Source organism: Pleurodeles waltl, chromosome 9 (genome assembly GCF_031143425.1).
Source record: "Pleurodeles waltl isolate 20211129_DDA chromosome 9, aPleWal1.hap1.20221129, whole genome shotgun sequence".
Lineage (NCBI taxonomy): Eukaryota > Metazoa > Chordata > Amphibia > Caudata > Salamandridae > Pleurodeles > Pleurodeles waltl.
The window spans coordinates 1,144,939,708-1,144,960,645 of record NC_090448.1 but is presented as its reverse complement, the minus strand read 5'-3'; the positions used below and the strand labels follow the sequence as shown (position 1 = coordinate 1,144,960,645).

At 43.5% G+C, this 20,938-nt stretch overlaps 1 protein-coding gene across 7 annotated transcripts in view; it reads left to right on the top strand.

The window, feature by feature from the left end:
* The window catches only part of SIPA1L1 (signal induced proliferation associated 1 like 1), a 701,300-nt gene that overhangs the window by 549,754 nt on the left and 130,608 nt on the right, over positions 1 to 20,938 (top strand). For all 7 annotated transcript variants that reach the window (XM_069208954.1, XM_069208957.1, XM_069208956.1 and 4 more), the window contains 2 exons: positions 4,063 to 4,178; positions 16,797 to 17,239. In XM_069208954.1, coding sequence (XP_069065055.1) covers positions 4,063 to 4,178; positions 16,797 to 17,239 — 559 coding nt within the window. The remainder of the gene's footprint in view (positions 1 to 4,062; positions 4,179 to 16,796; positions 17,240 to 20,938) is intronic.

Here is a 20,938-nt window from a genome sequence, read left to right as displayed (position 1 = left end):
GTCATGCTGTACAATTGCTGCATAAACAACTTTCTCTAGTGCACCTTTAAACCTCAAGAATCGACTGGGCCCCCAGGCAATCTTCCGCACGTGGGTCTGCCCTCACCACGATCTGTGCCCCTTGAAGCCATATCGGGTCCAGCACTGACTCTGATTCCGACTTCAGTCTCAGCACCATCCCCTGCGCTGGTTCCTTTCACATCAACAAAGGAGGAGGATGTACAGCCCATAGTGTTATCTTACCCTGAGCAGAATCCTCCACAACTAACATTGCTTCCTGCTCTGACTGGGATGCGGCCAGAAGACAAGCATTCAGATTCTTATAACTTGCCCTTAGCACATGGTATGGCTCAAACTGTACACATATTTTTTAGCAGGGACTCTGGCAGTGGCAACTACGATGACCGGAAAGTAAAACTTTACTCAAAACGTATGTTTTTGTTGGTTTTGGTGTAAGTTCTTACATTAGTTTTTGAGATATAAGCATTTAAAAAAAGCTGCTGAGCAGGCTTGAAGGAGAATGCAAAGGCAGATCTCTGCCATTTCCCCCGCTAGTCATGATTTGCAGATCCTGTCAATCACATCTAGAATTATTTTTTAAGAAATGTTATTGGCTGGAGAAGTTATCTGGAGGCTTTTTTCCCCAAACAGCCTTGAAACTCAAGGGTCAACTCTAACTTCTGAGTTTTGCTCCATAGAAAAAATATTTGGTACCACCTCCAGAGATGATGCCGAGGGAGTGCTCAGGTTTCCCAGAGGCATAGAAAACGCGAGGCCAACAACATAAAAAAACACCAAAAGCAGTCTTGCAACTCGAGGAGTTCACAAGCAGTCATTTTAGAGTAAAAAAAAAAAAAAAAACACAGAGCAAAACACTGATAATATCTGACGAGGTTGATTAAACACTGAATGGGGGCTGGCAGGTGGCAAGATTACAAAAAAAAAGGCACTGGAAAAAATACATAGAGACTGAGTTATGGTCCTTCCTCAAATGTGTAAAACCACTTAAATTTCCCAGGTAACAGTTAGCAACACATACAATAACTTGTGGCAAACACCATTCTCAAAACCAGTTTGCTAGTGAAACACTAGTGGACAAACAAAAAGCTATCAAGAGAACAACGTAGTGGATGGCACAGTTTATTGCAAGTGTTGTGTACGCTGATAGCCATGACTGGCAAATTTCAGTTTTATGCATTTGAGCCAGAAGCATCGTCCTGTGACTATATAAAATATAATCACGGTTCCATCTTTTTTTGTTTCATAACCCATAGAGTAAAACAGAATTGCACCATGTTAGACTTTTCATCCGTGGCGTGGTCTCCCTTAACTTTTTGCCTCTGTTTCCCAGGTTGTTGATGTGTGCTGGACTCTGATTTTGCCATTTTTGTTACTCTGGGCACTTTTACCACTGCTAACCAGTGCTAAAGTGCAAGTGCTCCTTTACAAAATGTGTATGTAATTGGCTTATCCATGATTGGCATATTTGATTTACTAGTAAATCCCTAGTAAAGTGCACTAGAGGTGCCAAGGGCCTGTAAACCAAATGCTACTAGTGGGCATGCAGCACTGGTTGTGCCACCCACATGAGTAGCCCTGTAATCCTGTCTCAGACCTGCCACTGCAGTGTGTGTGTGCAGTTTCAACTGTAAATTCAACTTGGCAAGTGTACCCACTTGCCAGGCCTAAACCTTCCCTTTACTTACATGTAAGACACCCCTAAGGTAGGCCCTAGGTAGCCCCAAGGGCAGGGTGCAGTGTATGGTTAAGGTAGGACATATAGTAATGTGTTTTGTATGTCCTGACAGTGAAATACCACTAAATTTGTTTTTCACTGTTGCAAGGCCTGTCCCTCTTATAGGTTAACATGGGGGCTACCTTTAAATCTGATTAAAGTGTAGATTCCCTTTGGGAGCGGATAGACATGTGGAGTTTGGGGTCTCTGAGCTCACAATTTAAAAATACATCTTTTAGTAAAGTTGTTTTAAGATTGTGGGTTTGAAAATGCCACTTTTAGAAATTAGAAATTTTCTTGCGTAAACCATTCTGTGACGCTGCCTGTTTGTGGATTCCCTGTCTGGGTCAGTTTGACAGTTGGGCTATTTGCTCCTCACACTAGACAGTGACACAAAAGGAGCTGGGGTGTAGTCTGCATTTCCTGATGAGCCACCTATGCTAGGAGGGAGGGGAGGAGTGGTCACTCCCACCTGAAAGGGCTGGGCCTGTCCTCACACAATGCAGTCTCCGACCCCCTGGTGAGTGTCTGGGGCCTGGCCTGGGCAAGGTAGGATTTCACAATCAAGAGAGGAGCCGTTGCTTTGAAGTAGGCCTACTTCAAAGGAGAACGTGGTTATATGAAGGGCCCCCAAAACCACATACTTTAGAACACTTCTGGAAACCAAGAGGAACCTCTGCCTGAAGAAGAGCTGCCCTGCCTGTGTTTGTGCTTTGTGGAGCTATCCTGCAGTTGCTGCTTCTGCCTGTGCTAAGAGGACAAAGACTGGACTTTGTGTTGCCTTCCTTCTTGTGAAGATCTCCAAGGGCTTGATTTAGAGCTTACCTCCTGTTATTTGAAGTCTCAGGGACAGCAGAGACTTCTCTCTACCAGCATCTGGAGAGACTCCTACTCTGCCAAGTGGTGCCCACCCAGTTCCTGGGACTCTGAAAGGAGAAGCTGGCAGCCCAAGAGTGAGAAATCTACGCACAGAACGTCGTGTGGGGAGAAGATTGATGCGATTCCGATCGGCGGCTGAAAAATCGGCACACCACCGGTTTCGCAGATGAAATTAGACACTCACCTGCAACGCGACCTGAAGATCGACGCCCCGCGACCCGAAGATCAACACCTGGGGCTGGAGAATAGACGCACAGCATAGCTGACTGAGGCTGGGAGATCGCAACCCGCGCTGTGTGGTTTTCGGATCATCGTGCGGCTGGATTTCCGATGCAAACATCGCTGGGTGTGTAAAAACAACGCAAGGCTTGCCCGGACCCGAGAGTACTGAGCGGATCGACGCATCACTCTCCTGCGGAGAGAAGAAACGACGCACGCCGACCCGACTAAAGGAGGAACGACAAGGTCTCGCTCATGAGTGAAATCAATGCATCGCAAGCCCTTTTTGACGCATACTCGTCTGTGCGGGGTTATTTTTGACACACCCAAGGTACATTTTCACGCTAACGGCGTTAGCATTGTGTTTAAAATTACATGAAGACTCTTTGCATTTCTAGTGATCACTTGACTTGTGTATTGTGGATTTTTGTCGTTTTGGTCTTGTTTTGTTTAGATAAATAGTCTATTTTTCTAAACCTGTGTTGTCATTTTGTAGTGTTTTCATTGAGTTACTGTGGTGTTGGTACAAATACTTTATACCTAGCACTCTGAAGTTAAGCCTACTGCTCATGCCAAGCTACCAAGGGGGGTAAGCAGCGGTTAGCTGAGGGTGATTCTCTTTTACCCTGACTAGAGTGAGGGTCCTTGCTTGGAAAGGGGTAACCTGACTGCCAACCAAAGACCCCATTTCTAACACACCATCGGGAAGGTTTAGGGTATTATGTGCAGTACTTAAATATGAAGTACATCATAGTAGACAGTAATACTTAAACAACTCCTTCTTTGGAATGTTCCTTTTCCCACTACACATTTCTCCAAATCCTCTTAGTTTGGCTTACTGCATACTAATTTTCCCTTTGTGCCCCAGAGTGAACTTTTATAATTTTTAGTACCAAACACACACAAAAAATGGATTACATGACTTAAACTTTTAGATCAGAAATTCGATATAGCTTACAAAGTTCATTTAAAATACTTGAGGGAGCAAACGCCAGGTGTGAATTACTTCATGCCACTACCAACTTGGGCTAGATAGTTGCCTCTCTGATTATCTGATGGTGTGCACGCCAGACAGCCCATTTGTGGTAAATATTCCATTGCCAGATTTTTTTATATTTTTTATATATGGTACTCATTGTCAATTTAGTTTTTTTAAATCATGTTAACTTCTAAATGTATTCAGCCTTTGGTGTCATTCCATTTGTTGACAAATTTGCGTTGTATTTCAGAACCAACTTGTCATCTCCCAGCAGTTTCCAAGGTACTGCCATCCTTCAGAGAGAGCCCAACTGGCAGGCTAATGAGGCAAGACCCTGTCCACCTCTCTCCTCATAAACAGGGGCAGGTAAGGAAATTGAAATATGTTCTGAATTCTTTCCTGTGATCAGTGCTCATGTTCACTTGAAGTAAGCAAGGCTTCAGCAGTGACTGCAGTCAACTGTTTTCACCCTAATGTCTAAGATTGTTTTCCCCAAACTAAGCGCTTTTGATGTTTTCCTATTTGCATTTTACAAACATTCTTGAATAAGGCATGCATATGAGTTTGTATTGTTTATATTTGCTCCAATGATATGCAAAATATGTTTTTTGTTCGGTACACCATCATGTTTTTTAAATGGAGGTCTCAAATCAAGCACCTCCCATGGGAGGATGGGTGTTTACAAGAAGTATATCATCCCTGAACTGAAGCACTTTAGTGGCTTTTGTTTTTCATTCAAATCGTATTGAGTGTTTATCATACAGACACAATATTACAGTTATGAGGTTGTCCACAACAGGACTTCATAAGACTATGAATCACTGCCTTTATGTCGGCATTATTTACATCATTTTTTTATTTTTTTATTCACACACTGGCTGAGCATGCTTAGCTTCATTCCCTTCAGTAACCTGATGAAGAAATGTGGAAATAAGTAACAAGAGAAGTAGAGGAAACCATGTACTCTAATTGTTACTTATCTCTTGCCAGCATAGCCTTTTGTTCTACCAGATTGTTGTGCCTTGCTACATCTTTGGTTCCTGAAACATTTAACTTCAGTGACTTTTTGATGTCTCAAAGGCCACTCCTGAAGTGCAGTTTTGGTTTATGACATAACCTGGCTCAATCCTTGGGCACAGCGGTCATGGTACATCACCACACTTGGATGCTTTCCACTGGCTTCTTGGGAGATGTCAAGGCAATTTCCATGGACGCATCCTTCGATTGCGAAAGGCTCTTCAGAGATAAGGCCAAGTTCTTCTAGAGAGCTTCAAGAACAGCACAGCTACGTTTTTCTTACTCGTTCCCCTCGTCCCCAGAGAAGCAGTTCCATCAGCAGTACAGAAAGTTCTGAGTTCGTTTCAGCTTGCAACATTCCTGGTGGAGACAACCTTCTCCACCAGTCCAGATGCCCAAAAAATGTAGTGCTCTTTTCTAGGCAGCAGTGGGAACCTATTCACTTGCATCAGATCCAGTCTCAGCAATTGTCTGCTAGCTTGATTGCCTCTAAATCTGACTTTGTCTCATCTTCCACAGGGGGTGGAGCCTCCCTCCATAGGACATGCTGTCTGGCTGGTACTTTAATTTTGCTGGCAGAAGTTCTTGCCCAGCTGAGAAAGGGGTCAAAGAGGTAGTTACCTCTGCAAGAAAGAAAGTTTGGGATTTTACTCTTTATTTCTTGGCCCCCAAGTGGGGCCTAAGTTCCCTGGCCCACTCCGTCTCCTCCTTTGAAATTGTCTATTCTACAGGACAAGTTAAAATTGTTGTCTCTGTGCCAAATCTTGCCCACTCTGAATGCGGGGGATTGGATAGCATCCCTGAATCTTCCGGCACCCATTTTCATCTTCAATTTCTCCCCACCCACAGATGTTACCTGAAGTTCACTGTGGAATCCTAACACTATCAGTTCAAGATCGCACCACATACAATTTCAGATGTGCTGCATTTTGAATCTGCTTTATTGTGTCAGGAATCTGTTTATTTCCATACTTAGATGACTCACTGGTGGAAGCCGAATCCCCAACAATGGTTGAGGAACGCCTTCTGTGCACAAAGACTATTCCCCACCAAGTATGCAACAGTTCCCAGACGTCTACACTGCAGAGGATAGTCTTTATAGGAGCAGTCCTTGACATATTTGGTTCCAGGTGAAGTCTGGTGTGGCATCATGTAAACAAATGTGTCTTGGCCAAAGTTAATCGTTTTTCCCAGGGTTAAAGCAGAATGTTGTCATACCTTTTTCAGAGACTACGTTGCTTGAGTCCAGAGTGAGGAATGAAATGCATGTAAAAATTATAGAGAGAGATATTTAGAATAGTTGGCTTGAAGCAGAAGCTCTTGACCATTCGAGGGAAGTTTTGGGGTTTCTTAGTTACTGCAACACCCGGCTTGGCATCCATAGTTCAGAAAATGTGACAAAATATCAGCTGAAGCACAGCCAAAATACCAAAGATTTGTTTGAGGGCCCGCGTCCCCTGTGCAACACTATGGAAGGATAGAGCAGCTCACTAATTGTGAGGGCCTCAAATGTCCACTGTCATAGATAAATTCACACTGAAAATCTATTCATCACACATTGGTAAAATTTCACATTTGTGCTTTGCTAAAGATTGTAGGTTTTACTTTCTCTGAATTACCATTGTAGAAATTTGTATTTTTCATACAATGAAAGGCAATGTGTATATATACATCCCTTTTCCTAGACCTTCTAACCCAGCATCACCAGCTATCATCAGGAAAGATTTCAGAATAGTTTTGTTTGGTGCCTCGGATGGTTTTTAGATACATTGTGATATGAACAATTGGATGACCCCTTCAGCATTACTTGTTATTGAGAAAGGTATCCGCTTATGTGGCCTGTTCCTGGTACACAGACCCATTCTTGAGGGGGGGGAAAAATAAACGTTGATTACCGCTAATGATACTACCATTGCTAATGGTAGGCAATCTACTTTCTACATCATGTGGTTTGTGGTGGGAGATCAGCTCCAACAAGCAAGATCACGTCCACCAACATCCTGATCATCCCATTCCAAATGGAAAGAGCTACAGTACTGATCTCTTGTTGGCACCAATCTTTGCATATAGGAAGTTTATCTTTACCCACTTAGATGGCTTAGATTGTCAAGCTTACTGCAAACCTACCCACTACACAATCCATCTGCTAAGTATTTTATGATTCCTAATGAACTGGATCATTTCCTCCTTTGTCCGTTAGAACTGCATATCCTTTTTAGGAATTACGTTTTGCACATCCAGAGCAAAGGGTACTAGACAGGTTTTTGGCAAAAAAGGTTTTGCTTTCTTCACAAAGGGTGCCTCTTTAATTGACGACAATGAAACCTCATCCTAGTTGGTATGTTCATCTGTGTGTCCAAACAGCACTGCGAAAAAATCGGATAGAGGTGATGTCAGAAAGCCTTTGGCTTTACTGGAGTGTTACACAATTAGTGTCCTGCAGGAATGTCTGTTTTAGGATTTCAGAGAGCAGAATTATTAGGAGTGATTGTAGCTTGTGGTGAAAGAAGCAACAACTACACAACTGATTTCTTGACTACAGGGTAATTAGGTTAGATCAGAGGTTATTCTTATCAACTCGTAAAGTCAGTCCTAGGGCAAACTACAACACAACAGTACACTATTTGAAAGAAAACCATCTGATAGCATCCCTGACTTTCTCTAGGGAAGCTGTTAATCTTATTTAGAACTACTTTCTTTTTGCCCAGACCTTTGTATAGGGCTGGTCATTGGCTGTTTTGAAGGATATCTGTTCTTATTAAACCTATGAGCAGCATTAACCAGTCGAATGCCAAATCCCTCTGCAACTTTAAGGTAACAATACTGGCATTGTACTTTAATGATGAATAGTCTAGTTCACAGGTAGTGTATTTGGACTGCTTTGCCTTTGGCCAAACTGGTGCCATGTGGAATACCTCAGTGTTCCTCATGTTGCCTTGTTTTTTGCTAACTTTATCTAACTCCATTGGTTCATCTGCAGGATGTTGTCTTTGCCTTTCACACATATTCCAATGATATCAAATTCTTAGCATCCCGTTTGAGGAGGAACTGGGGACCCTAATTTACAGACTGATTTAATTCTGTAAATCCCAATACAGAAATGACAAAAAAAATGGATTAGGGACCAGTCTGCTCCTAGTTGCCTAGACCTCATTCACTAGCGGAGAGAAGAAAATCCTTAAAGCTAAATTCTGCTTATCCAGAGATCCTTGTGATGGAAATATTCAGCTCCTTAAGGCATAATGAACCTACATTGTTTTGTTTTTTTTAAATTAAATAAACATAAACTTTCCTATGGGTACTTCTGACTGAAAGTTCTTCACCTTAAAAATAGCCTAAGCTGCCAGACTCCATCTGTAGATTTTTGTCGCAAGGCTCTTGCGTGCTGGTACATAGTGGCATGTGGTGCCATGGTGACTCCATACTGCCCAGGAAGTGACAAAGTGGAGCCACATATAGGCACCATCCTTGCATGCGGACACCAGTTTCTCTTTCTGTTCCCTTCAATGTGCATTCAAAGTACTGCTCCCAACTACATCAGTCTTCCAACACCTTCTAAATTTTTATGGCAGTGTGTTGGGTAACAGTGTCCCCCAGGTGAGAACCATAAGCTTCAAGCTGTGCAGAGACTGTAAGAAGCAGATGGCAGTCTTGAATCCACACAGGCTTTTTGTGATGTCAGAATTCCAGCCAAGACCCTGAATCATGCAGTAAGGGTGCCTTTATGCACCCAAAGGTGACTCTGGAGCAAGAATGGATCTTTTAAGTCACTGAGCATAAGAGGTAGTCACATGTGAAACTCCCATTCCAAGTTGCGGATTCTACCATGGTCCTGGTCATGAGTCCGCTCCTGTGAAAGGTTCAGTTCCTGGTCTAAGTCTTCCAGCAAGTTGAAGTCTAGAGACAGTTGCAAGAACACTACACAGAATAAGACCCCATCTTGCCACAGTAATCGTAGAGTGAATGGGTGAGGTTCCCCAATTGGCCCCAGCGTGCCAACATTCTGAAAACTGTTTTTGATCCTGCAGCAAATACCAACCATGTTGCAGATCTTTAGTGTGATTTCAGCTTCCTCTGTGTGCCATCGGGCCACACAACAGCACTCTGATTTAAAAACTCTGCTGCAACACCTGTGCTGTCAGCTGCTTGAAGCTCTTTTTGGATTGGATTCTGATCCAGTGCAGGAAGCACATCCTGTATCTCTTGGCTTTAATGATGGCGAAGAGGACAGCTTATTTAGACATCCAAACTTCCAGTGGGCTAGACACATTTTTCTAACAGAGATAGACGCACCACCTGGATGACCAATGGACCCAAGTGTCTGGTTGCAGTGGTATACAGACGGCAGCTGAAGCTCTAAACTTGCAACTGACAACCATTAAGAAAAGAACCAACATATTGACCTTGGTTCTTAAACCAGGACTGGCTTCCTCTGAGCCATTACTTCCCTTCAGTAGAGCCCTTACTGATACCCTAATGATGTCTTGGGTTCAGCCATGCTTGTGCCTTCTGATCATTAGATATGTGGCTAAGTGACCTAGACTGGCTCCCGGTAACCAGAGCTTCCGAACTAAACATCCTACACTTGAAAGCATGATAGTTCAGAGATCAGCAAGTAAAGTCAATCAAAATTTTTTTTGGGCCAGACCTCAGGATGGAGAATCTAAAAGAATTGATGTCTTTGGAAAGAGAATATTTTCTTCAACTAATTTCTCCCCTTGATCCATCAATGCAGTTTGTCTCCTTGAAAGTTACACCTATGCATTATAGGGTATGGCCAGGGAGGCCTTGCCTGACCGCATCTGGGGAACTATGATCCTCTTTAGCCCTAATAATGCATTATGGATGGATGCTGAAAAGTATGTGTTCCAAGCTGACCTGGACACATCTGACTGCATAGGCAGAGCTGTTGGCACCAGTATTGTGCTCAGACGGCATGCTTTGAGGTCAACCTAGTTTTCAGGGAATGTGCAAGTGTCTTTAATGGACATGCCCTTCTATGGCTCCAGACTTTTCAGTTGCTGATTCGGTGTTAGAATAATTTAAACAGTTGCGCCACAACTCAGTGATTGAAACATTTGTCGACCAAGCAATTACCACACCAATAGACAAAGCATAGAGATTAATTCAGGGGGCTGACCAACCTTCCCAACCTGTGCTACAACAATAGTCTAGCAGTTGAGGGTGTGGCAGCAGCTGAAACTTGTTGCTCCCTAAGTGGAGCAATCCTCCAATTTTCCTCCTCTACTACAGAAGATGGCAAGCTGCTTCATGTCCTCCCTATATCATACATGTGGGTTGTACAGATTGTTCGAAGGGGCTACACCCTGCTTTATATTTCTTCTCCACCCTCATTCCTCCTGCACAAGAATGTCGATTGGAGGAGCACTCCTAATGCAAGAAATCATTATAGAGAAAAGATGCCATTAAGTAGGTGGCGACCTCGCAGATGGAGGACTAGTGCGCACTATCTTATTCTGAAGCTCAATGAAGGCCTCAGGCCCATTTTGTACCTTTGCCTGTGGAAAGCCTTCCTGAGGGAACAAATGGTTCAAACAGCTCACTTTGGCTGCGGTTTTCAGCTTTGTTGTCCCCGAATTTGCACGACTTGAATTTCCATATACTGGTCCTCCTGTCCACATGTTACCTGCAGTTCAGAGTAGGGTTGCAGCACTTCCAATTTGCCTTGCTTCCTTTTGGCCTTACCTTGGCCTCTAAGGTGTTCAACAATATGATGATGGTGGTTGCTGCCCACTTTTGAAGTTCAGGATACATAACCTTGATGACTGGCTGCTGAAAGCGGCATCTCGGACGTCAGTTGTAGACCACTTCTGATGATTGCTGAACTCCTGACATCTTTGGGTTTTCCATCAATGAGTCAAAGCTTTTTTCTGTGTTCAATTCAAAGGAGTCTCTTCATTAGGGATATCTTGGACTTGATGGCATCATAGGCCTTTGCAGCATCTTATAAGCCCAGGACATTCATGGTATGATCTTGATGCCTCGGCTCAATCCTAGGCCTTGGTGAAGATTGGCCTGATGCTTCTTGGTTTGCAAGCCTTGCGCATCCTACTCTTCCCGAGTGCCAGTTGGCAAATGTGAACCCTGAAATGGGCCTCTGTTTTCACTGAGCCTAGTTCCAGGGCTGCCTTTTTGACTCCATCTAGATCTCTCAGGACACTGCTCAAGATCTGCAAAACTAGCTCACATGTGCTAACCTGACATGCGGCAGGCTACTCTATACCTCCCCTCATCCAGCGTTCACGTTGTCTTAGGTGGGTTTGGGTGGTAGAGGGGTGGCGCTAGTGGTCATCTGGGAAAGTTGGACTTCAGGAGCTCCATATCAATCTCCTGGAGTTTGAGGTGATCCGTCTGACCCTGAAAGCCTTCCTGCCATCTATCGAGGGGGAGGGGGTTTAGTGCAGCTCCTCAAAGACAATATGACCACCAGGAGGTACTGCAACAATCAAGGCTGAGCGGGGTCCTGTATCCCTTGCCAAGAGGCTCTACGCCTCTGAAAGTGGCTGCATCAGCAGGACATCCTCCAGGTGATCAATTACCGACTGGAATGCCAGAGCCGAGAGCCTGATCAGATGTCGTCGGGCAGACCAGGGGTAGTGACCAGTGGGGTCCATCAATATGCCACAGACAAGAATGTACAGTATCAAAAATCAACTGTTAATGTTTGTCTCCAGTTGTCTTGCATTTAGTAAAGGGTTTAACCCGCATATTACACCACCCCCAATCCCTCCCAAGCCATTTGTTTTGCCACAATGGGAACTGAAATTGGTCCTGATACTTATCTTGTGTATTGCCTTAGAACCATTGCAAGCTGTTATTTTGGTCTCTTGACAGTAAACTGTCATCCTCATCAGCAGGTCCTTTTGGTGCAACTATCCTCCACCACCTTCTTTCCATATGAATTAGTACTGAGGACTGCAGCAGCCTATCTGCCGAAGGATGTGACTCCTTTCCATGTTGGTTAATCTGTTTCTCTGCCATTTTGTTTTTTGCTCCACCTCGCCCCTTGAAAGAGGAGAAAAAGCTTCATCCATGTAAGAGGTCTCTGAACCTTTACATCAACCACACAAAAAAACATCAAATGCATGATCAGGTCTTTGTTGGTGTCTCTAGTAAGAGAAAGGTAAGACCGTGCAGAAGCATAGCATGTTAAAATGGATAGTCCTCCGGCAGGGCTAAGGCTGCCATGGCAGCATTGGAGTGATGAGGTACCTCTTTTAGATATCTTACTTGCTTCCGCCGTTGACATTGATGCATACGTTCATCTAGCCCTACTGCCTTGACAGATGGTGCCTTCAGAAAAGTGACTTTATTTTCTCGATTCTTTTTGATCTGAGTCCAGTCCAAGGGCTATCCACATTGTGAGGTACAGATGTGGTATGTATTTCTAAGATGAAGAATCTACTGTTAGAAGTATTCTTCAGAAGAACCCTTGGTTGCACTTATTTTGGTGGATACGCTGTCTAACCACAGATTCCTCTCTGTCCTCCCTGCTCCTTGTTCTTTTGAGAGCCTTTAGCGTACAAAAAGAGTCCTAAGTTAGAATCAACACTCCTCTTTAGAGGGCTTTGAAGTAGAAAGTTGATGAAACACGTCTGTACAGGAGCAGCGCTTATATTAATCTCTTCTGTCACTTGCTGGGCTGTGCAGTTACCACAGAGCCACACAATGCTACCTGTGTGGGAGTGACTTATTTTTAGGATTCGGATACTCATGAGGTATAGATGGAGAAAAGAGGAGACAGGTGAGTGATACAGCTTCTAAGGAAATATCAAAGAAATAAACTTCGACTCATTAGTCCTAACAGAGGAACACCATACCAGCAGGGTTGGTCAATGTTTAAGCTCTCCCACCAGATGGTCTCATATTACGTAGTACTTCATGTGCCCTACCGCCCCAGATGCTGTAGGAACACTGCAGCTTTTCTGTGGAGACCGTACACTTATTGCCGTACTGAGTCAATTTCATCTTTACTGGAAACACCTCAGATGCCTTTATTAGGTGCTCTTTAAAATGTCCATAAGCCTTCAGTTACCAGCAAGAATAACTGGAAAAGTACTCAATGGCCACCACAGTAGCACACTTTCTCACTGTTTTCATACAATCATGTAGGCTCTGTGAATCCTCAGCTGCTCCACTCACTGGTCAGTTTTTTCCAGCACTGGGACATTGATGTCTCATAAACCTCCACTGTCCTGAACTGAGAGTTGAGACCTCATAGTGCAGTTTATCTGGCTTTACACTACTTAACATCTACCATCACAGACAAAGCGATTTACATTTGATGCCCTTGAGCTTCTAATTGTTGAATGGTTGGCAAATAGATCAGACTTCTGTTACACTTCCAGTACGTTGTTCGCAGATCCTTCCATTTTCCTTCCACAGCTTGAATGGCAATCTCAATAGCGTAGGATTTCTGCTCAAAGTGTTAATGCTTTTAAGAGACCCTTCTCCTTTTTCAAATGGCCAGCCACCTCATGTCACTACTAAGTGATTTGTGTTTTCTGCTACCACTAGGTTTCATACCTTAGATGTCTTTTTTACCTTTCTGTTGTCTGACATGGCTATGTTATATCAGAGGCCTGAAGGTAGAAATCAATAATTGCAGCCCATTGCAATCAGACAGTCTGGATGGGGGTAGGCCAAATCACCCTACCAAGAATCGGGCACATATTTTCCTTCTGCACCTTAGTATGAGAGGGGCTCCAAACACGTTGATAGTAGGAACCAGCCCTGGTGACTTTAGGAGTTTTGGCTCCTAGAATCACACCCACTTTTCCCAGCTCATCTTTGCCACTCTGCTTCTGTTTCTGATGCTGAAACATTTAGTTGCATATTCGGTTGCTTCACAAGCCTCTGTATACTCTAGTACCCTTTGATCCCCTGTCCACAAAGAAATTTTGCAACTCTACCTTCTCATCCACCCTGTCTATATGGTGAGAGTGCCACAGTACCTGCCTGCATGTTCCATTCCACCTTTCTAGGCCGCAGTACAGGTGTTCCAGTGGGGGAGGAGGAAAGTGCGCTCCCTGTGTCACCAGAGGTGTCGCTGTCAGTTTTAGTAATTTAAAAAAACCTCAAGGGAGTGTCATAGGCAGCCTGGGTCAGTATGTATTTTTTGCAACACAGTAATACCTAATACAGCAAAAATAATGTAAATAATGACTACATTCTGTGTAATGAAACGTGTATGGAGTGATATACGCCGGGACCAGCTGGTTCAGACAAGGCCGCCAGACTCCCACGTTACTGAATCTCGAGATTGGCAGCCTCGCCCTGGCCGCCCACCTTGCATCCACCCGATTAGGGGGTTTGCTTTGGGCTTGTCGGTGGTCCTCTACAGTCTTCCTCCAGAATCCTGCACTATTATCAAGAGTTGCCCACTCCTTTCCCTAGCTTTCGCAGGAGCACCGGCTCCTCCATTCAGATCCCTCTGCTGCCATGGGGGTGCCTCTGGTTTTTTGTACAACTCCTGCATGTGACTCGGGCTGCAATTCCCTCGCGGGCCGTTTATTCTTGGAATCCTGAGGATGATCTCGCACCCATCATATATTGTATATATGCCGCTCATTAAATGAAGAATTTAATCCCATTTTACATTGTTTTGCTGCATTAGGGACCACTGTGAAGTCAGTTTAAGTGATCCACCAGATTCCCACGTAGGTCTGTGGCATGCTTAACACAGTCGGCGCCATGCAGAGAAACTTCGGTCTGAGCTCCAAGAGGATGTAGCCACGTTGGGCCCAGTCGGCTCTGCAGCTCTACCCTTCCCCTTACAGTTTCTTTTTTTTATTTTTTATACAGAAGTTTGTTGGTGTAAGAGTAGCCTACTTTTTTCACCTATGGGTTTCACTCATACAATTGCCTTTTTCAGCATATCATAATGAGTTCGCTTGCAGAGTTGTAGAAGCTGTTGAAATAATATACTTGCGAAGACAATCAGTCGCTGGCAGCAGTTTCAGAATGCTACTGCCTGCATCGTTTTTTCCATAGGAAATTTGGTTTAGTTAAGGTTAAACTCCTGTAATTTTATTGGCTCTCATTTGATAATGTAAATATTTGTGGTCCCTATTTGCTATTCATTTGGGCCCACAGTCTAGGCCATGAAATTGAAAGGTATGATCCATTGCGGAAATCGTTGTATGTTTAAATTGTGTTGAATCGCTAAAATTAGTTTTCGTCAAAGTAGGATGGGGAGAGTTTTTTTTTAGTTTTCAAGATGTACATTTATGGACGTTGTGCTTTAGGAGTCATTCTTTTAGTACAGTGGCCGGTATTATACAAACACAGTCAAATCTTTTCAAAACAACTGCTAACTATAAATTAAAGCGTTCCAACACAATTTACATAGAAAATTAGTTTTTTGATGGTCATAACTTCTTAGTGAAGCGAATGCCTTTTTGTCATCAGCCTTGTACTATTCTGCAAAGAAATGTGGAAATAAAGTGCAGTATATGACTCCCTCCACCTCCTTAAGAACTATTGCGTTTTCGTGGAAATCAGCCCACCTGCCTTCTCTGGCTGAACAAAGTTTGCAGACCTTAGTTGCTAAAAGGATTTTGCACTATTAATTGACTAATTAAGACTACTTCTCTTGTTTGTGCTAATTATGCAAGTCCTTGATGAGTCTAAACAGACTGAAGAATTTTATTGCTAGGTTCACTGAGAGCCTGTGTGGCAAGGGACAAGACTGAAACCATTGGTGTTATGGAAAGTCCCTCTTGTAGACATTTATTGGACTGCCACAGTATTTGTCCAAGCATTCTGTAGATGATACTGCCTTGAAAACAAAGTGATCTCGGCTCCTCTCCTTGTATGGCCATCCACTTTATATGTGAGCATTTACCTTGCATGCTGCTCAACTCTGTCTCACGTTCCTTTATCATTACTTGTCACTACTTAATGGTCATACAAAATGATGTGTGACCTCACAGGCCATTCTAGCGTTTCCCTAGTGGGCTGCAGGTTCTGAGGGTAATTATATAGCAGGGTGGGTTACTAAGAGCCATTCATGGCCACGTGGTTGGCTCAAGCAGTGGGGTGGGTGGAACATTTGTTAGCACTGGTTTTGGTTTCAAGTCCGCCATTGAAGGCACATATTAGTAGGAGCTCCTTACACTCTACATACCAGTTGCTGCAGTCTTAACTCGGCTAACAAAGATGAGAAAAGAGGACCACTTTTGCGTTGCATTATGACAAATCATTCCATCATCACAGTTTTGTTGCACTCTTAAAGCGGGAGTCTATCCTTTGTACGTCAGTTACTTGTAATGAAAGCAGAAAGGATTGCTGTTTTTATTTTAATAACTGAGGCATGCTAGGACCTGTGAAGGCTGCTGGAGCATATTAAAATATCTATATACTGTGGCAGAAGGCAGTTTCCAAGAATTCTTTATTAAAATCTTTATGATTTTGGTTAAATCTAAGCATGGTGCAGACATCGCATATTGGCTGTGGAAATAAAACAGGAGGCAACGTGCACCATCATAGTACTTTGCTTACGGGGGGAGACGCACAACATCATATAGTGCCAACACTACTGTGCAAGATAGCTCCCTATCTGCAATGGTCTGTGTTACTGAGGAATATGTTGCAGCCATCATCTTGATGTGCTTTACTTCATGCGAAGCATGCTTCCTGCTCCTTGGATTTACCAGCTTAGCAACCTATGACCAGCCAGCCTGTGTGACGTAAGCATTACTCTTACTAAGATAAGTACTAGAAAGTTTGTTCTGTTTGAAAAGGGAAATCTGGTGTAGTGTGTGCTGCTTAGTTTAACCAGTCTGTAATATTTGACCTCCTCCTTGCAAAACTCAAGCCTAACACAGTGAAAAGGTTACAAGCTACATGTAAAGGTAATGTCGATTTAATATGTGATCCTAGCTATTACAGTGTTGTCATATACTGTATCTGTGCACATTCCTTACCCACTTTCCTTTGTTCTAGACTGACAGTCACTACTCCAGCCACTCCAGTAGCAATACACTCTCCAGCAATGCTTCGAGCGCCCACAGTGACGAAAAATGGTATGATAGCGGTGACCGTGTTGAGTCTGAGCTGAATAGTTACACCTACCTCCAAGGAACTTCCGCAGACAGTGGCATTGATACCACATCCTATGGTGCCAACCAGGCAAGTACTGCTGCAGCAGGGACCACTACAACATCTCCCAGGACTGGACCACCAAAGGAGAAAATCTCACCTCTGTGGCACAGTGCCAGCGAGGTCTGCATGAGTGACAGCAAGATTCCGGAGAAAGACACTCACTCCCTTGAGCGAAAGAGCGAATCTCAATTGAGTATGGAGTTGCATAAGGTTCACCCGGGCTCTAACCCCCTGACAAGAGAGAACAGTACATACAGCCTCACTGATGCTGGTTCGCACACAAGGTAACATTAATTTTCAAATCACACGCTGTTCTTGCTTGCGGTGTGCTAACAGGTGGTGGTGATGCAGGTTTCCTGATTTCGACATGTTCAATGCCTTAGCAGTAGCTGACAGTGTGCTGGCAGCTGCCTTTGGATATCTTTTACTTTTACTCCTTGTGCCCCCCCTCCCCCTTACCAAACATCTGGATGTTGCAAAGGGATCTTCTAGACATATCACCGACGTTGCATATTCCCAGGGGTAACTGCAAATAGATTCAATGTTCTTTAGTAAACGTACCCTGTTGAAGAAATCACTTAAAATCTAAGCAAAAGCCGAGAAATATTAGGTTTCAAATCTGCTTTTTATGTTTGAAGGAGTTAAACTAATTTTATGATTTTTTTTTCAACAGTGATCTATTAAAAAAAGCAAATAAATGTTTTTTTTTTTTTTTTTTTTTTTGGTGTTCAGTTTTCACTTTTGGCGCATTGTGCTGTCTTGCCAATTTACATTTGCTATTGATTGCTCAACTAGGTTAGCTTTCAGATAGTTATGCTCATTAAAGCCCACTGAAGATGGTATTCCACACAAAAGGATGGTGGACTGAGTGCTGAACAATGCAAACACTCACCCCCAGTGACAGATCTGGGTTAAATCCATTGTTCTTTTACTCACCATGCCACCTGAGTTTGGACCCAGCCATATGCAAATCTGTCTTGACCCTGTACATCATGGGAACAGTCCAGCCCGAACTGCCAGAAACAAGCATCCTGAGACCGGTTTCAGGGTATCACCCTTCATCAGCCAGACTAGCTTGAATCCAGTGGCACAGTGACCAAGGGACCCACGTCTGGGTATACCCTTCCCACTTAGGCCAACGTTAGCAACACAAAAGGATGATGGACTGAGTGTTGAACGATGAAAACACTCACCCCCAGTCACAGTCATGTTGCTTTATCAGCCAGAACAATAGTTGTATTTATTTTGTATTATTTTTTCTTTTTTTCCTTATCACTATCCGTGATGGTGACTTTTTGTGCTACAGCAGCATTGTAGTAGTATAGAAATAGTATACAAATTACATTAATCCTAACTACATGAATAAAATGTTTGGATTGGATCAGGTAACTGTGCTTTGAAGTGTCAGCGTAAATGCAACGTGGCCTTCCCAGTCACCTATTTAATCAGGTGCCACTGAAGGCAAAGAACTTTCTGCATGGCATTCCTACCAAGCTTAACACCTTCTTTCCTCAAACCATCTGTGCTGTTTTGACTATTTCAGTGTTGTGCATTTTACATAATTTTGATTAGATCCCTTAAGTGAGCAATGTGTGCAGTCCTACGTTAATTACAGTAATTAACTGCGATATTATTTTACATATCAAGCATTGTGGAGATGTGATGCTGAAGAAGCTCCATGTTAAGTGCCATAAATGAGACCAAAAGGTTTTCAATCAACCATATACTTGTAGACTTGCTTTCCCTGAATGATGCAGTAGTTTTTCAAAATCCTCTGTCCAGTTGGCAGCAAAATCCAACTCTATTCTTTGGGCATGACAAAAAAAGAAGAGCCTGATTTTTCCAAGACCTGTTGTAACCTAAAGTGGTATTGTAGTGCAATTAAAACTCTACTTACAGTGCATGTCTGAATGGCAAGAAATCTCAAACATCATGACCAGAATTAACCATTTTTTACTCTTTTGGGACTCTTCCACACTCAGGATTTCTGTTTAAAAAACATAACTATGATTAGCCTCTTGAGTAGAGGTTGGACTGTCAACGTTTGTACACATCCTTTTGGGTTTGCTTTTTTTCGAAAGACTTGTTGCTCTATATTTATTAATATATTAATCTTTTTATTAAGTTCATGTTTCTGAAACACCACAGCAGTGGTAACAATAAACGAATGGTTGTTATACAACAAAGCATCTTTGGAAGGCATGCTAGCTCAGTCATCACACTAACATTCCCCATAACTAAAAACACAGCAAGATAAACTCTTATCAGTGTTGCTTTGAGTATAGTACATTGGGTCGACTCCTTTGCCAGGAACCCCATATATGAGACCAGCGCTGCTCCGGGAACCTGTCGTAACCCCATCCTGATCCAGTCCCTCTACCTATGCTCCCCTGGAGTTGTCTGGAGGTCATGACCTTCGCTGCCTGCCCGGGGCCTAGGATTGTATCATATTTGTCTAGAGCAGCTTTTTGCCTGATAAACCAACTATTCAGTCCTCATGCACCTGCCCATACCAGTCTTCCATTCTTTTATCGTTGGGACCATAATGCTTCCTGAACTCTGTATTAAGTCACGTTGCATCACCATCAGAGCCACATTACTGAAAAGGAGCACATGGTGATCCAAGGTCCGATCACCCCACGCTCTTGGGAGTTACCAGCTGCGGGGTAAGGTCCTGTTATGTCCAGAGTAGGTGAGATATTATCCTGCACCCCTGCCAGAAGCTCGGGTTATTCAGGCATCCCTGTATTGTATGCAGCAGTGTGTCTCTGTCTGCACCCCCGTACATAGGTCTGTCTCAGTCTTAACGATTTGAAACAGCCTGATCCTCGTGAAGTACACCCGGTGGAGAATCTTAAGCTGGATCATCGCTGTTGGCGGTAGTGATGGCGGGAGGGGTGAGCAGAGGAGCATCCTCTCTAACCTCATAGAAGCAGCACACATCCCCATGCGTCCATCGCCCAACGGTCTGCCAATAGCGATGGCTCCTGTTCATTTGGGAAAGCCCAATCATTAATCACTTGGAACTGAGTCGTCGAGGAGTAAAGTTGTTGATTCAGGAGCTCAGCCTCCACCCTTCAGGAGTTTCCTAGTCAGTGTAAGCAAGGCTATCATCTGGGTCAACCGTAACACAAAAGGGTCCTGGTCACCTTGTCCACTGGTTTAAAGGAACTGAAGGGGACCTCAAACGGTGTATTTTTTTAAGATGTAAGGAAAATTTGGCAGATAACTTATTTTGTTAAGGATGGCCCTTCCCAGCAGTGGCAGCAGGAGCACCTGCCATCGACCCAAGCTGCCTCTATAATCGTCAAGGATCTTGGTGAGCTTTCCCCAGACAAAGAGCTATTTGTCTGTGATCACAAAGGCACCCAAGGTCTTCAATCCAGTTACTTCCCATCTAAGGGGATAGCTCCATACTTAACTCTGCTCCCCTCGCGCTAGAGCATAAGCCGTTTATTTACTCCAATTAATGCAGACCCCCAAATAAGACCCAAACACCTTCACAATCTGCAGCATTCAGGGCATGGAGCTGTTGAGGTTGTCCAGATAGAGCAGTATGCGAGTTTGAATTTATCAATTTGTAAATTGTGAGCAAATGCCCAAGGGGATCTCAGCGCTGGTTCTAGTGCCTAGGATTGAGATCTACCACTTAGTGCTAAATATAGTGATTACAAAGCCATAATTAAGGAGTTTCCTGAGATAGCCAAATTGGCTAATTTTCCTAGTGAATGGCGGCTGAGTGCTACATAAGAAAATTTAAAAAGCCATATTTTAAGGAGTTTCCTGAAAGATACCAAATTTGGCTGGTTTCTCAAGTGAACAGGTAGCAGGTTCCAAAGGTGGGAGGTGTAGTGGGAGAAACTCCTACCTCTTCTGGTTCTTTAAAAATTGTCAGGGTAATTAATTTCCTGGCAGTTTAAGATCTAAGTTTCTGAGGAGGAATGTGTCAACCGATCCTATTTTTGAGGGGAGTCGAGCTTGCC